The sequence below is a fragment of the Trematomus bernacchii genome, unplaced genomic scaffold (assembly GCF_902827165.1).
Source record: "Trematomus bernacchii unplaced genomic scaffold, fTreBer1.1, whole genome shotgun sequence".
NCBI classification, from domain to species: domain Eukaryota; kingdom Metazoa; phylum Chordata; class Actinopteri; order Perciformes; family Nototheniidae; genus Trematomus; species Trematomus bernacchii.
In genome coordinates, this window is record NW_022987727.1 from 12592986 (window position 1) to 12610902 (window position 17917).

At 36.5% G+C, this 17917-nt stretch overlaps 1 protein-coding gene across 1 annotated transcript in view; it reads right to left on the minus strand.

The window, feature by feature from the left end:
• Window positions 1-6: 6 nt before the first annotated feature.
• Window positions 7-17917, minus strand: part of calcrl2 (calcitonin receptor-like 2) — a 39759-nt gene continuing 21848 nt past the window's right edge. Inside the window, exons 4-13 of the mRNA XM_034145429.1 lie at window positions 13898-14005; window positions 13295-13407; window positions 11021-11112; window positions 10074-10203; window positions 8755-8908; window positions 5825-5885; window positions 5466-5532; window positions 3962-4180; window positions 3188-3229; window positions 7-3065 (exon numbers count right to left, since the gene is read on the minus strand). Coding sequence (XP_034001320.1) covers window positions 2781-3065; window positions 3188-3229; window positions 3962-4180; window positions 5466-5532; window positions 5825-5885; window positions 8755-8908; window positions 10074-10203; window positions 11021-11112; window positions 13295-13407; window positions 13898-14005 — 1271 coding nt within the window. The 3' untranslated portion in view covers window positions 7-2780. The remainder of the gene's footprint in view (window positions 3066-3187; window positions 3230-3961; window positions 4181-5465; window positions 5533-5824; window positions 5886-8754; window positions 8909-10073; window positions 10204-11020; window positions 11113-13294; window positions 13408-13897; window positions 14006-17917) is intronic.

Below are 17917 nucleotides of genomic sequence, written 5' to 3' on the forward strand. Positions count from 1 at the left end.
CACAGGTTTATGTTCAAACAATTTTATTTCCACACATAAATGGCAGAGTTAAAAATATATATACAGTAATATGCTTGAATTGAACATTACTTTTGTTTTATTGGAATGTTTTTTTCAAATTCTTTACAAATATGTCCATAACAGATGTTTGCCTTCGGGGCCACATAAAGTGTACAGTGTATGCCTTCTTTTTTTTTTTTAAAGAGTCTTCTCTCATACTCAGCTGTTTTCTTACCACAATTGTTTTCCCATGCATGAGTGTAGCTCTTTGTGACCACACTGGAACAATTGTTTCCCGAAAGTCTTTTGTGACATGTGGATGCATTTGCTACAAGCATACAGCCAAAAATAAGACTTGCCCAGTATTCCAGTGGAAACTGAAAAGGCTCTGGTACTGTAGCCTGCTAGTGTACATACAGCACGGTACATGTGTGATGAAAAAACTATGAAATTATATCTATTTTTTAAGTGGCAGTGAATTGTATTTGCAAAAAATAATATTGTAACAATAATTAGAAATAGTGAAACAGACTCATTTAACAGCCAAAATAGTAATATCAAACATGACAAAGCATTAAGAAAACCAAATGTTCTGAACAATTAATTGTATTACTAATTTGGCACAGTATTCTGTCTGCAAAATGTAGATTTGAAACATTTTTAAAAGGTATTTTAGATGTGTAGCTCTGTCTCATCTTTGTTTTTAACATAAAAAGGCAGAATATTAAAGCTCTATCTCACATTACGATTTACCATCATGAAAAAAACATTTAATAGAAGTGAAGATTGTTGGAAATTAAATAAGAAACTAAAGTTGGAGGGACTGCCTGAAAAAGCAAATGTGAACACACTGCTCGCAAACAATATTTCACACATCATAGTGTTTCTAAATCTTTTGTATGTGCTCTACTTTTTGGCCAAAATCCCCCAAAACCTTATGTTGTTAGTGAACTAAGTGAAGGAGTAAAATTGGAGCAATTATTGCAGCACTTAAGAGCTCTATTATCTCTACACTGGTAATTATCTTGCACTTAAAGCTTTCTCCTAGTTTGAATTAGGAGAGTTTTAATCAAAAATGTTCAGCACATCCTTTAGTTCCAGGAAGTAAATCAGTTGGGATAAAAGGAGGCGCAAAATGAGCTACACACTACGGATGTATAAAGAGAAAGGCTTTATACAAGTTGAGCTGTCATGTAGCCAATATGTTATACTGTGGAGAGATTTAATAGAGATTTGTATAAAAACCATGAAAGTCAGAAGCCCTTTCATCTTAGTAGCTATGTTCAGTGTTCAGATGGAGTCTGTTTATCAGCCATAAAAGAACAGTTTTAATTTGGCACATGAATAATACTTTATTACTTATTTTAGGCTAAACCATGATGTTTTACTAAAACTAACCAAGTTGTTTTTTTGCATATTTTTTTGGTTAACTTTAACTACGTGTTTAAAACTGCAACCGTAATGCAGGAGAAACAATGTTTACCTCATAATAATATTGCATTTTGGGTCTATGGGAACATCATTTTGTAGGAGAAAGGGCTGGTCTGTCAGTTTGAGTTCCTCCAATTAATGTTGATATTAAAACCAAAATAATTAATATCTTTACAATTTAATACATTTCAAAATAAAAACCTTATTTAAAAAAAACTTAACTTCAACAAATAACATGAATTCCATCAGAGTTCTACGGTGAGATGATAGCTATCGCTATTTTTGCTTAACTCAGTTAGAGTTAATATTAGCATAAATGTTTTCTCCATCATTAATGGAATTTACTACTGTATCATTTAGTTATATGGAATAACTGGGTTTGACAAAATTGACATGTTTTAGCTTCAGATAACAGCTTGGAAATATCAGTAAAATATGGTAAATGCAATTTTAGCTTTAGCTAATGCTAGCGGTGGCTATTTCATCAACCAGCTTTAGAACTTGTAACTCTCTTATTTTATTTATCATGTTCAATGTTTTTCTGTGACAAAGAGGGAGCCATTACTGTGTTAAAGCAGATATTATACAATATGTTTATATGGTTAAACAGATGTCAACAAGTCTGAATCTGGTATTTAGCCTACTGTGTTTACCCTTTCTAAGTCAGCAAGCTCTACCAAGAGAAGTCATGTATTTGTGGATAAACTTATATTATTATCGGTTACAAATCATATTTAATCAACACAAAAACTCTAGTGTGTGTGGTATATTTTTTCTAAAGGACAGGTTAATTGGGAATGCTGGCCTTTTTGACGCAGTCCAGTAATGATTAGATTATATTTTCTAGGTAAAGCATGTAAAGGAACATATCATATTGGTTGGCCATGACATTCATTGGTCTCGGTGGTTCACAGGTAAAGCATTCAATAGCTCCATACTGCAATGCAACACAAACATTAATGCATTTGTCATTTCAAAATGGCAGTTTTTGGATTTGAAATTTAAGAGGAAATACGTTCAACAATAAATCAAATACATAAGTGGACTTTATCCCAGCCACAGAACAAAACATGTAGCCTATGCAAAAACGTATACTATGCTAAGATTACAGGGTGAAACCGTGATATAAATATATTTGTTTCTGATCAGCTCATTAGTGTCCATAAACTGGAGTTATACAAAATATGTGTTTGTGAACATCACACGCTTTTTTTAAGTGCTTTACTGATAATTTCCCAATCAGTTAACCTTTATTTTGAAAATACACCCACGACCTCTCTGTTTTTTCTAAGTCCTTTATCTTTTTTGACTGTGTGTTTGTGTTTGGCACCACCACAACCTTTCTCCGGTCAGATGTCGGTGGTCTCCAACTTGTTGAGCATGTCCGCCTCTCCGTTGCTGCTTGTCTTCTGCTGCCCGTTGGCTTTCTCCTGCTCCAGGGACAGGAAGTGGCTGTTTTCGTCTCGTTTCGAATTCGCAGCGTCCTCCAAGTTGATGGTGGCGCGGCTGGTTTCGGTGAAGGAGGAGTTGTTGTGGTGGTTGAAGTGGTTGTGGCTCATGGTCGTGTCTCCCCAGCCGGTTTTACCCCAGGCAGACTTCCACTGATGCCACTTCCTCCGCAGCGCTGTCTGGGCCTGGACGTCAAGAGTTTGGTTTTAGTTTAGTTTACGTTTTAGTAATTAGAGGTTACATGCAGTATCTTGAATATAAATATTAACATGATCTTGTATTTATTGTATGATCCGTTTGAATGTACCTCAGTATTGCAGAAACAGAATATAATTGCCACCAGGAGTCCCTGCAAAGCAATGGGACAGTGGTTAAATATTCATACAGGAACAGATGTCAGTGAGATTATCCTGTAAATAATAAATGTATATGAATCATCAGGTTTCATTTGACAAAGAAGAAGCAAATAAGATAACGTTTCTAGAAAGCTGTTTTATTAATGATAATACACAGCAGCTGAAGATCATATTTCCCTCAGAAAGAAGCCAAAATGATGACAGTTTTTTGCCTTTTTTTCTTCTTAGGGACAGTGCACATTAATCAACATTTCTGTAAATGTGCCAAGAGGCTATTTTTCCTCTGGCAATAGATATAACAGCTGAAAATTGACGAGAGAGGGGATACCAATGTAGCAAAATTCTGTGGTGGAATCTGTTTAAAGTGCTTTTTTGTTTGATGTTGCTTAATGAAAATGGAAAGAGTTGAATGCCAGATTTAATACAACTATTTGTGTATAAATAGTTCGGAACATATTTTGTTCCATTGCTTATGTACTCCACTTTAGTTGGCATTGGAAGGAGACCATTTTTTTCATTTGCCATCATTATTATAGTTCCCATTTTGGTCCTAAAAACCATATATGTTTGGTACAGAAAATGTAAAATCTTAAAAGAAACATGGAGATTATTAATGTCAAGTGAATTATGTTTAACGTCACCATAGAAGTTTTTTCGATACATCACATGAGTCTCTGTTCAGCAGCTTGTGCGAACTTTAAATTGCAGTGTATTGTTGCCTGTACCTGGAAGTGGCAGAAGATATTGACAAAGAAGTCATAGATGGCCCGGCTGATGCGTCCCTCGGGTCTCCATGGTAACAGGATGTACTGGACTCCCAGCAGAGGGATGAGGATGAGCGTGGCTCTCACCGCCTTCATGTAGGCTGTGGACTCAGCGCAGTGGGTCTCCTTCAACTTGGTGATTAAAACACGTACGATGTTCAGGAGAAAGAAAAAGTTCACCTACATGGATGATGAAATGAAAATGGAAGAGAAGAGAGAGACAAATATTTAAATCTAGTGTGATTTGACTTTTGAAGGGGAAAACAAATGGCATTGATTTGCCTGATGGTGGCACTAAAACATCAACTTTAAATAACATGAAGTTCCTTTTCTTTAAAAGAACATGTCAATTACCTGGCAATAGTTAAACCACTTAAAGGCAAAAAGACAACCTTCCACATTCATGACATATTTTGCCCCAGTCTTTTACCTTTACAAAGTAACTTAGTCATATCAAATACCAAATACAGTCTGCATAGTGGCATAATAATATAAAAAATGGCAATAAAAGCAGTGCATTGTAACTGCATCTGAATTGACTGTGCATTTGCATCTGTACCATGGTGCATTTACATCAAACGTTTTGAAGGAAAAGTACTCATTCATATGTATATATATCATCATTCTGCAATGGGTGTAGAGAGCAAAACTAAATCTGAAAATAGCAATGATGTAAGCCTTACATTATATAACATTGCTCTGAATAGATTTTAATGTATTATTTTATTTTACATGTATGGTAACTTGTACTGTATGTCTATATATAAAATATAATAATAAAATTGACACCCATGTCTAATACAATATAAACATACTTAATATATAATAAACATAATCTGCTTATAGCAGCAATATATAAATATATTTTAATAAGCACCGATACATATTCATAGAGCTTTATAGCAATAATCACAACATATTATATCATTAACAATTTATAGTTTCTGGTCAGTCACTGATATTTTCATGTTTTTTTTTAATGTACTTATTTTTGAAAAACAGCTTGTTAGATATAACATATCGGCCTATACCTATATCTATATTTTATATATTTTGTATTATTTTATAACCGGCTTGTAATGTATAATATATCCGCTTATACCTTAGGAATGTAATGACTTCAATTAAAGCATCCAATAACAGTAACTTATAATCTCATTAAAATGCAATATACAAAGAATATCATTTATTGTATCTATGGGAATTATATTCAACTATGATCCTTGCATATAAAAAAAGTCAATGAGTATACATCTATTATTACGTTTTATGATATTTGACCTTATAAGCAACTCTAAAATGCTTTATAATGTGTTGTGATTATTGTTAAAAAGCATTAAATGTTTAAAAGTGTTGTATAACTATAATTCGAAGGTGCTAAGGGTAGACATAATGCATAATAATTGTGTTTATAACACAATATACTGTAGGCACAGAGAGGCTACCGTGTGTGTTAATTACTCACTAGTAGTGCAGCCTGAATGGGCCCATGGATGATATAGAGCAGGTGTGTGTGTGAGCTGATCCAACACCTGGAACAAATACAAATTACAATTACTCATGCACAGTCACTCAAATAAGCCTGAATCATTAGTCATCACTGCTACACTTAGCAAACAAAGGGTTTACACAAATTCCTCTTGATGAGGCAAATCAATATCTTACAAATCCTATCATCCTGATCAAACTAAGAAGGTCACAGGAAGGGGAGAGGGAGAAATCCCAGTCTGGAGTTATGCCACTGTGAGAACACACTGCAACATTTCTGGCCTTGATCTGACACATTTGAGACAATAGAAGAAAAATAAACATGCTACATCTCACTTGTCGTTGAAGAAGAGACCGCGAGCCACAGCGTATGTGACGGCAGGAATGATCGGGAAACCTAAGAACAGAGAGAGTAAGTATACTAGAGAGATGTAAAAAGTAATACAGCACCATAATATGCTCCTACAAAGTTACAAGAGGGCTTTATATAAATAAAAACAGTATAAACGTATACAGTTTTTATCTAAACTTAAATAGTTTGACATTTTGGGAAATATTCGTATTCACTATCTTGCTGATAACAAATATCCGCCAAAGATGAAGCTGTAGGTTAGCTTAGCTTCGTTTAAATCCAAACTCAAACACTAACATGTTATACGTCATTTCTTTAGTCTTCAGCAGTATAGTTAAAGTTGTTATAGTTAGGGTTATGTATCGTTGAATCTGAATTTTATTTTATTTTATTTTACTCGATATAATGTGTTTTATTGTTAAGCTAGGCTAAGTGGCTACTGGCTGTAGCTTTATGTTAGTAACACAGACGTAACTCAATTACTGTACTTCAGTACACATTTTAGGTATTTGTATTATACTCAAGTCTTTTGTTCTTAACTTTATACTTCTACTCAACTATGTTCCAGAGGAAAATGTTTTTCACTTTACTGTTTTACTTGACTTTACTAAGTTACCAGTGCTTTAAGAATCAAAATCTTTGCATACGGAACATATGAAAAACGTATTAAAAAGCATGATAAAGTGAAGATTTGCAGTTTTTTGTAATAAAAAAATTGTAATTTCTTTTAATTTAGAGACAAAATACAAATTGTAAAGATGTCATGTTGGGAAATTATGATGGTGTTACTCAAACAAATCATTAACAATAAAAACAATCATTACTTACTGTAAAATAGTTATTACAAATTAGCTCCACTTACTAAAAAAGTAATGTCCTGCTGTCCTGGTAAATGCGGGAGTTATAATAAAAATATTAATATAATATATTGTAGAAGTCACAATTATCCTTTTTTCTGCACTAAGTAGGCTACTATTCCTGATTACAGTATACTTACATATTTTACTTAGGTAACCAGTGGCGTTTCTATATGTACAAAAGTGGTGGGGCACAACAAACTTAGATGTTTATATATAAGCTTCTGCAGTGACGTGCAGTGAGGTTCATGGCTGGTGAGGCACTGGCACTGACTCTTCAGGTTTACAAATATTATATTTTGACCTAAATCAAAATATAATATTATTTTCAAAAGCTTTTTTAGTCTGATGCTTCGATTAATTTTAAACAGACAGTTCAACAAAAGGATACCCAAACAATTGAATTTAATCATTTAAATATTGGATTGTTCTCTCTTAGTGCTGTGCCTCACCTGCCCTTAATGACCAGTCGCCACTGTAGGTAACAAGTTCAATCCAGGGCTTTTATTTTTGGGTGCTTTCATTACTTTTACTTAAGTAAAGGATCTGAATCCTCCACTGCACGTATGTAGGACATGTAATATGCTCATTACTGGCACGCTTTAGCGCACAGATATAAAAAGCTGTGAGCCTCAGAGAGACATAAAATAATCCATAATACATAAGAGCTCGATGAGAGAGCAAAATGAAAAGCACAGGTTCATCCAGGCTTCAAGGTGACTTTAATGTATTAAAGGATGGTGGGAATGGGATGTTCTCAGTGTAGGAAAATAATTCAAGAACAGGGTATAGTCTCAAATCAGAGAGGCTCTCATATTTTCAGGTGTACTTAAGAGTAAATTACTGTTTTGGCCCTTGAATTACAGGACTGTTAACCTTGAGAACAGTGTCTACTGAGGACAACACAGCAACCCCTCACTTGGAGTATAGCTCAAAAGGTATTATGAGCTATAGCAAGCGTAATATTATAAAGCAGCCCCACAATGCAACTGTTATTTAATGTATTGATGCAGTCCCTTTGAATTTGTCTTGTGATTTCCTGGTAGCAAATGCTCATGCACTTTTATACTTAAACATAATCAGAATACTTGATCTATCAAAGCAGACTGTGGTTTTTGGGATGGTTAGTTAGGCTATATTTTAGAATTAAAGTAAAAGATAAATATACATGCTATATCTTTGTAGACCCAGGTTATTACAGTTTTGGAGTTGGAAGTTAAAGTTATGGTTGGAGAACTGTGTAGGAATATCCTGACTGTTTTAACATTTTTGTTTTGAGAGATATCTTCCAGTCCTCTTGAGTCCTTCTCACTACCACACAATGAACCTAGTTTGTTAACAATGGACCTCAACTAATTCTGGTTAAATGGCATTTTATCTAACTACAACTTTGTTATTTAATACTGTTTTACTAGACTGCATAGAAAGATAGGGATTTATTCTGAAACCATTGAAGCATTGCGCCATCTCCTGGAACGTCAAGTCGGTTTCATTTCTGTCGTTGACAGAGAGTGATGATGTCTGCTTTTTTTGGTAGGGATATATTAGCACAAAAACAGATAAACAGATGTTATACCCATTTGTTTTTTAAACCAGGCAAAAATATCTGCTTAGTTTCAGCACTTCTAGGAAAGTATTCATTTACAACAATTTATTTTCAATTATTTGTTATTGTTTTATTTTCAGTTTAAGTTAGAGAAGGTCTCCAAGGATCATATCCCCTAATATAAATACACTGTATATACAGTAAATGCAAATGTTGAGATGCACAAAGAGAAGGAGTGTTTTTAGTAACTTTATATAGCAGTCAGCAAGCGTCCTGAGTTACAATAGCCTTCTGGTTTGTTTATTAGTATTGATTTAAGGTCTATGGTTATGAGAAGACTGAAATATACCAGATAAGGTTGGAAATCATGGCTTGCTGTTTTTGATTCATCGCATCCACCCCTCTAGTCGAAGATACCGACCTCTCGAAAAATCACAGTTGTTTGCCACAGACATGCTTGCGCTGAAATTGTTGGGAAAGGGTAATTAAATATCACATCCTCCAGACTCACCCCATCCCAGGACGTAGTACCAGAAGAGCTGCTGTTCCCCTACGAAGACGGCCACTATGATGAGTGTGTGCAGGTAGATGCCCTCACACAACATCCAGAAATAGTTGGAGGTGGATGTATACTGAGTCAGGACAGCCAGGACCTTACAGCTCACCTGTGGACAGGAAACCGGAAGTCTTAAAATATGTCAGAAGGAATAAAAAGCATAATTAAAGTGGACCTATCATGCTATATTTAAATGATATATTGTAGGGCCATACCTATATAAGGTATATTTATACGTTTCTGTTTTCAAAATACCAAACAGATCATGATTTTAAGCCATGCCTCATTTCGCTCTATTTGCTGTTCTCCAGCACTGTTTTTGCAGGGGGCTGATTCTGTGAGCTGCAGCTGACCACGCCCCCCTGCAGGAGAGGGGAGCGTGCTCTGATCAAGTCAGAAGAGGGGGAGAAAAATAGATCTCCGTCCTCCGTGTTTTATTATAGCCTATTATTATATAGAGTCGTTATTCATTTGTTTTAAAGCTCAATAAATAACAAAGAAGACCTTTGACCGGCACTTTTCTAATTTTGTCCGGAAGATTTAAACTTTAACGGACATCTTGACCGGCGAAAGAAAACCTAACTGAAACTCTGCTGCACGGTCCCCTCGTTCCTTGGAAGAGGCAGAGAGGTGGGTGTTTGTCATCTGCTGGTGGACTAACCGGAGAGAATTACAGTGCTTGCCTCGACGGGGAGGGATTGCATTGAATTAAAGCAGCAGGAGCAAACGCTTGCCTCGGGGAGGGAGAAAAAAAGCCACAGCGGAGAATAAACAGAAGGGTAACCATGGTAACCATGCACGGGAAGTCTTCTTCGCTGCTTTTGTGGCAGACTACAGCGCCACTTACAGGCCTGGCATATGTACTACAACTTCTCCAGCGCTTTCGAGCGGCAATGGCCGGCCGTGGCCCAACCTCGCATTCCCCTAATAGGTGGAGAGTTGGCCCAATAGCCGTAGCGCCACCGTCCTGACGTCAGGACAGTGTTCAAATCTGGATCAGTTTTTATCAGATCTGTTGCAGCCCCTTTTTTAGAGATTTGGGTATGGAGGAAAATAGAGAGGGTTGTGTTTTCTGACACTTGGTGAGTTCCCTGGAACACCGGGGACACATATTCATGTATAAAAGACGTACAAAAGTGCATTTTGCATGATAGGTCCCCACAGTTTGATAGCTGTGAGTTAAGTGTGGGTCATTTCCTTTAATATAGGACAATTAGGCCTGTGAAGTGAAATTCATTTGTTTAATGGGATGAAATATAGATTCAGTAGCTCACAGGGTTGCTGGCGGTTATGGCCTGGTTATTGGCCACAGTGAGCGAGAGCCACATGATGGTAACGATGGAGTTCAGGATGAAGGAGAGGAACATGCTCTTGTGGAGGGAGATTCTCTGGCAGCTCAGACTCCTGGAAGAGAAAAACAGTAAGTAAACAGTTAGTGGAGGATTATTTTTTAAAGGCTGCTAAACATTTTACCGAAATTGCAATAGCTCAAACCATACCTGCCCTAAAAATCCACAAAATGTAACCCAAAATTGTTTTAGATTCATTAGAATGTCACAGGATGGAAACGCCTTTGGAAGATGTGCATTATGTAAGGCTATACATTCACAGTGGCCCAAAACTATTTACTTTCATACAATTGCACAGGATAAGTCACATTCAATCTTTTAAATTCTGATATGGGCAACTTTTATTTGTAGTCCTAAATGAGACAGAAGTCGTAATTTTTGCAATCCGACCTAAGAAGAGTCTCTGGATCGTCATTTGTTACAATACGGTGCTAGCGAGCGTCTTGTAAAAAGGTACTGAAAGCTAAAAGCAGCCCTTGATATTGAAACTTTGGATGAAATCTGTTTCCGTTCATGTCGCAGTCCCTCTCCTCCTGACTCTGCAACCACACACACCTCTGTGAAGAAGTAGCAGCCACTGCGCTGCTTAAAACCATAATTAAAAGTCGTCTCTCTTCCTCCTTATCCTCATTAACATATGCTCACAAATCCTGCTGGCTTCCACTGCACATCCACTGATAAATGAATCCGCTGACTGTAGTAGCCTCCATGTTAACTTCATTACAACATCTTGATGCTTTTTTTTCTTATGCCAGCCAATTCAGGCCCATAACAGGTTTTGTGTTTCTTATTTTGACTGAACTCCAGGCACATTTCAAACATTTCTCAGCCCTCGTACACAAACTGCCACTGTAATAAAGGTTATGACTCACTTGAAGTAGGAGAAGATGATGAGGCAGATGATCAGAGAGACGATGGACAGGCCGTGACCCACCATGGCCAGGTAGTACAGACTGATGGCAAACTGCAGGGACAAACAAATTCATGAAGATACAAAATTCACCAATTATTAGGAATGTTTAAAGTTCAGGAGAGATTCCGTGTTTGCATCCTTTACATCTATACTGTATATCATCAAAAGGCCCTTTGAAACATGAAGGAAAATATTCTGTAAAGAAAAGATGAGCCTTTTGGAGAAATTCAGAAGGATTCCCAAAGGCCATGAATTTAGACGCACTGAAAAAAAGAATCATAGTGTTGTTTTCCAAATGCCAAGGCATATAAATGACTTTGTGAAGACCGTTCATGCATAAATATGGAAGTGCAGGGCTGGGAATAAATCCTCAATGACATGCATGTTAAACTCAGTGTGTAGACATGAGGTGATTTACAATGATTAATCCTACATTGTAAATCGGAGGAGCAAGATTCTTACATTTACATTTAAATCACAAGTCCACGGAGATAGAACTTCCCATGTTAAATGATGAGTTTAAATTCCATGGCTGTAAAGGCGGGGGAATAAATTAAGATGGGCAAGATGCTCCCTTTCTGCAACAGAGTTTGAGGAGTTTTCCTGTGATGCTTATAGTCATGTTGCACTTCCAAATGTGATCCTTTTCAAGGATTTCAAAATATATTTGAGGCTAATATTTCAATTAGGTAAGATTCATTTGTAGTTTCTCCAGCGTCTCCACTCACATTAGTAATGTTGCTCATACCTTATGTCAACATTTATGTAACATTTGACTTTGTTTTTGATGCTACAGCATAGAAAAGTGTGCCATTTATAAGATCTGAAGCACATACAATTGAGTCGACCTTTGTAGAATGCCTACCTTTATTTATATTTTTGAAAAAATGTGAAGAAGGACTGTCTCGCCGGTCTTTCTGCATTATAACCCATCAGTGCATGTCGCAAGTATACACATATTTGATAGACATGAACTAGGAGCAATGCCATTTTCTCTGAAAACCTACACTTTATATACGACAAAGACAGTTCCACTGCCGGCTCCTGCATGAACAGTATGGTAATGGGGTAAGAGCACTTGCTACTCTTCTCAGTACAGCACAGCTCCCTATGGGCGATAAGGAATAGCAATTTTTGTTTTGAAATTACAATTTTTTTAACCGGACAGATGCTCAGAACCGGACAGATGTTTGACAGCCCTGAGACCCCCTCGTGTAAGAAGCAATGTGCAAGCCCACATAGAACAAAAAGAGTATAACATCGTTACAAATTTAAATCGTAGCAGCAGTATTTTAATTACACTTGTTTAAAGATGGTATTTATTGTATTTAATTTTACTTATTTATTTTAATATATCTTTTAATGGTCATTTAACTTTATTAATGTTTGTATTAACATCTTTATTCTATTTATTTTATCTTTTTATTGCATATCCTATCTTGAACTTGTCATGTTGAATATACAGTATATATATATATATATTTTTTTCTTTAATTCTAAAATGGAGCACAAAATCCGATTTCCCCCTAGCCAAATAAAGTATTCTGATTTCTGACACCATCGTATCAGGGCATGCAAATTAAAGTCACACGCTAACCTTTGCTCCTACTGAGATTTTGACAGTTTGGAGACTGTCAAACTACTTTCCAGTCTCCAGTGTTCAGCTCAGAGCACGCATGTCAGAAATTGAAGACTGCACTTCATGTTGTTATGCTCAGCTGTCCGAGCCCCAATGACTTGTGACGATCCGATATCAGCGTATGTCACTAACTCTTCTGGGGATGTTTCCTGTAGTCGGTTCACATTACATTTCCACATCATGCCAGCAAAAGGGTGCCCTGTTGCTGTGTCCTTTAACCTTTCACACCATAGGGTTCAGTGCAAATCTACACTGTAAAAGTAGAGATAATCCCCAAATAATCTTGCACTTAATGTTAAGATTCATTATAAAATTAAAGAAATCATGTCAATATCACCACTGTAATATACTCTTCGATTATAATATGTTAAAATTAGTCTTGTATCATAATTTTTTGCAGGGCCATTATCTGAGCCTTAGTACATGGGATGATCGCTCTTATATGTTTGCTTAATCTCTCAATTTTACATTTCAGATCCAATGTTTGATTGTTTAAGTGAAATATTTCGGACTACCTTAGTGATTTGATTCCCTATTTTATTCTTCTACCTACTGTACCTGCACATTGTGGAGTTTCACTCTCTTGTGTTTTACCTTGAGTTTGTCTTTGGTGTGGGCCTGACACTGGGTGTAGTTGGTCCAAACTCTGTTGCTCTCTGGGTGGTGGAACCACTGGCCTCCCGGATTACACACCTTGGTAACCTTCTCTGTTAAAAAAAACATAAGAAACGGAAGCGCATAATAGGGACCATTCACATTGCAATTATACAAACAGTCAAAAGTTTTCAATAAACTGTACTGAACTGTATTACATCAAATATTGTAATAATGTAAACACACAAAGGCAAACATTGGGAGAGATCTGCAAAAAATGTAAATGCTGATTAATACATTCGTAGGCTTTGGCAATTTTTTTAATAATATGTGGGATTTTTCCCCAGATCACACAATAATAGCGTCCTTGACACACCTTTTCGACCTGGTATGTATGATTTCTGTTGATCATCTAGCCTCTTTTGTAAATAGAAAAACTTTTAAAAAAATCGGCATCTTTGTAGATAAGAATCTCTATTCTTGCATGAATCATTTCCCCCCCCAACCCTAGTCAATTTACATTTCAACACAAACAAACATGAGACACACAAAATCATAACCAGTTGTGCCTGTGCTTGTATGTATTTTTGTTTGTGTCCTCACCAGCAGGGTCAAAATCCAGGAAGTACTCCGGACACATCTGCATGACGGTCCCTTGAGTGGAGTCCCCCCAGCACAGCCAGCCGTCCCACGTCCGGTTACAGAAACTGCCTGCAGAGGGCGGTGTGGACATGACATTGAACTAACAGAGAACACGAGATGCGTTTGTTTATGAATTATCTTTTAAAATTAGATTTTATATAATACTGCTTGCTACAAGATCAGAATTTAGATAATAATCATTCATTTTGCAACTGTTTGTTTCTCAATAAAAAAGTGTAATTATTAGCACATTAAACATTTTCTATAAAGTCTTGCATTTTTTGTTGAAGTTGGACATTTTCTGTTGGCGGAGCTGTTTGTCTATTTACCCACTGAGTTCAAATATCCCTGCTTATGCTAAACTAACAACAAGTCCTCCAACTCATACGACCAAATAGGTCGATTGTTCAGCAGCTTATTACGACCTATAGTCACGTTTTAAAGTTTAGCACCTCTAGTGGTCGTGTAAGAAACAACAATTTGCGGCAATTGCAAACGCTCCGGAGGGTCGTATATTCACAAATAACCCTCTCTGGAAAATCCTAAATTGTAGAATAGTTTGGCCATTAAAATGCTTTTTGATTAGATTTCTAGCGAGAAGTGTATATTGTACTTTTAGAATCTACGTCCAGTGGATGTGTAGGATCTATAGTTTGATAGATATTACGAAGATTATTTGAGGTCTCGCCAGGAGAACGTGTATGTCTTTCCCCCTATGTAAAGTTAGCGTCAACCCTCACCGGGTGAAAACAGTATTTCCGGTCTCGAAGTTTTCATAATAAAACCGTATTCCCCTCACTGTCAAATGATTTTACAGTGATATCTGCCGTACTCATCCACTAAAAAACATCAGTTTATACTTGTTAATTACACAACATTAATTGGTTTAAATTGTGTACACTGCTTTTGTGTTTTTCCCATAGGTTTTTCCCTTTCGATTCTGAGAGACACATTTCTTTTTTCAGAGGTTTTGATAGGCTAAAACATTGAACTACCCATAATCCTCAGCTATCGTTGAAGCTCTGTGATTGGATGTTTTAGCCGCAATGCACGTTGGGATATGGTGTTTATGCAATGTGAAATCCGAAAACATTTAAAGAAAAAAAGGAAATAATACTTTATTCCGAGTGTGCTTGCTTTTCTCTTTGGAAGTCATCACATAACGGCATTGTAATACACGGTTCGGCTGCATTGAATATTACACATCTGCCGTAGTTCTCTTTATAGAGCCCTGATTAGAAGACCTTTTGACAAACTGGAAGAAATGCCGCCGAAACTGAATATGTGACGTGGATCATAAATATATCAGCAATTAAACAACATCTTCAATTTCTCTTCACACAATACGTCTCCTTGCAGTAACATTAATTCGGCTGACTTTTATATTTGATCCAATTGGTAAATAGGCTGTATTTACCCCATAACGGTGCACAGCTGATAGAAAGGGACTTGGAGTTTTTAAAGATATTACTGATTTTCTTTGAATTAAAGAATGTAAATACTGAGGTGCGAGAATAGTCAGGAGTTTTGGGTGATGGGAGACACATCTATGGAATCACAATTTCAATAGCTTACCGTTAAATGACGGATATACCTCAGATATTAATGTGTAGAACTACAATATGTGAAATAATATAGCAATATCCTGTAAAATGATGTGAAAACATGAATAAAACTACACATCTTCAGATGTTATACATACATAAGTGTCCTACACTAATAATACAAAGTTATTATGGCATTGTATGCTGTGTGTTATTTGTAACATCTTCATAAAGTATAATCAATACTCAATCAATCAATTAACAACAGGAGGGGTCACAGACATAAGACCAGCTATTAAATAAAGCTCTTCTGACCTTAGCTGTCATGTGGGTATATATTAATGCTGCCCATTATGGACACAAGCAATTTTCACCCATTTATTAATTATATGTTTTAAATTTGAGTGTTTCCTATCCCCTAAACCTCCAGGGGTGTACACAGTTGTAGTCCCAAACGATAGCTGAGGATTATGGGTATGTAGTGTCTTCGGCCATCCTAAACTCCCAAAAAACTATTTGTTTCTCCGAATCGAAGGTTAAAAACACAAAAGCATTGTACACAATTTAAACCAATCAATGTTGTGTAATTAACAAGGATAAACTGATGTTCTTTAGTGGATGAGTAATGCAGATATCACTGTGAAATCATTTGACAGTGAGGGGAATACTTCCGGTTTTATTATGAAAACTTAGAGACCGGAAATACTGTTTTCACCCTGTGAGGGTTGACGCCAACTTTACATGGACGCTGCCGTCAATAGAAATGAATAGGGGAAAGACGTAGTATATACACATTCTCCTGGCGAGACCTCAAATCATCTTCGTAATATCTATCAAACTATAGATCCTACACATCCACTGGACCTGGATTCTAAATGTACAATATACACTTCTCGCTAGAAATCTAATCAAAAAGCATTTTAATGGCCAAACTATTCTACAATTTAGGATTTTTCAGAGAGGGTTATTTGTGAATATACGACCCTCCGGAGCGTTTGCAATCAACGGGAGCATCAGCCCATATGCCGCAAATTGTTGTTTCTTACACGACCACTAGAGGTGCTAAACTTTAAAACGTGACTATAGGTCGTAATAAGCTGCTGAACAATCGACCTATTTGGTAGTTTTTTGGAGGAGGACAGGCTGTAAACTAACCAGGTGGTTCTATTTAAAGGGGACCTATCATGCAAAATGCACTTTTGTACGTCTTTTATACATGAATATGTGTCCCCGGTGTTCCAGGGAACTCACCAAGAGTCAGAAAACACAACCCTCACTATTTTCCTCCATACCCAAATCTCTAAAAAAGGGGCTGCAACGGATCCGTTAAAGTTTAAATCTTCCGGACAAAATTAGAAAAGTGCCGGTCAAAGGTCTTCTTTGTTATTTATTGAGCTAATAACGACTCTATATAATAAAACACGGAGGACGGAGATCTCTTTTTCTCCCCCTCTTCTGACAGCCCAGCAGCTGATCAGAGCATGGCTCACCTCTCCTGCAGGGGGGCGTGGTCAGCAGAATCAGACCCATAGACAGCAAACAGCACATAGAGCGAAATGAGGCATGGCTAAAATGCATGATCTGTTTGGTATTTTGAAAACAGAAACGTATAAATATACCTTATATAGGTATGGCCCTACAATATATCATTTAAATATAGCATGATAGGTCCACTTTAAATCAAATAAAAAACGACAAAATATACTTTTTGTGCCGCAACATTTCTCCTACATTACCCAATAATAATGTCAAATTATTTATTCTCTTTTTGAAATGAAATGATTAGGGGCCGTTTTTGACTAAAATTGTGGGTTAAATTGCCAGAAATCACAGATCCAAATCACTTAACTATTCATTTCTGCGCTCTATAATTATTGGTGTTAACTTAAATTAAATTATTTTGAGCAACATATCCAGACTTATTGTTAGTTTATGTTGGCAAACCTTTAAATACATTAATTTACTAGATGATGCCCTAGATATCAAAGAAAAAGGTTTGCAATACATTTCAAACAAAGCATTGGAGAAACGGCCTAGCAAAAAAAACAAGTGTACTGTAATGTATTATACATATAACCCTAACCCATAAACTATAACTGTATGATGAATGCTGTCAGTGGCTGACATGTCCACAGAGAATCATAAAGGTAAGAAACATAAATGATTAATAAACTCCCATCGCAGAATGAATCACATAAATGATCTATTCCACATAATTGGTGTGTTCGTAAAAAATGATGTATCCAACTGAAGCTGGCCCGCACCAAGCGTGTCAACAATAGACGGAAACCTGACGATACCAGGTTGTACTGTGGCATGCTGGGAAACGGAGCACATAATAACATTTCAAAGGCAGTGAAGCACTGAGCGCGAGTAACAGGCACTGGGAAAGAGACAAAGGGCACGTTTCCTTTCTTTCATACTCACTTCCTGTCTC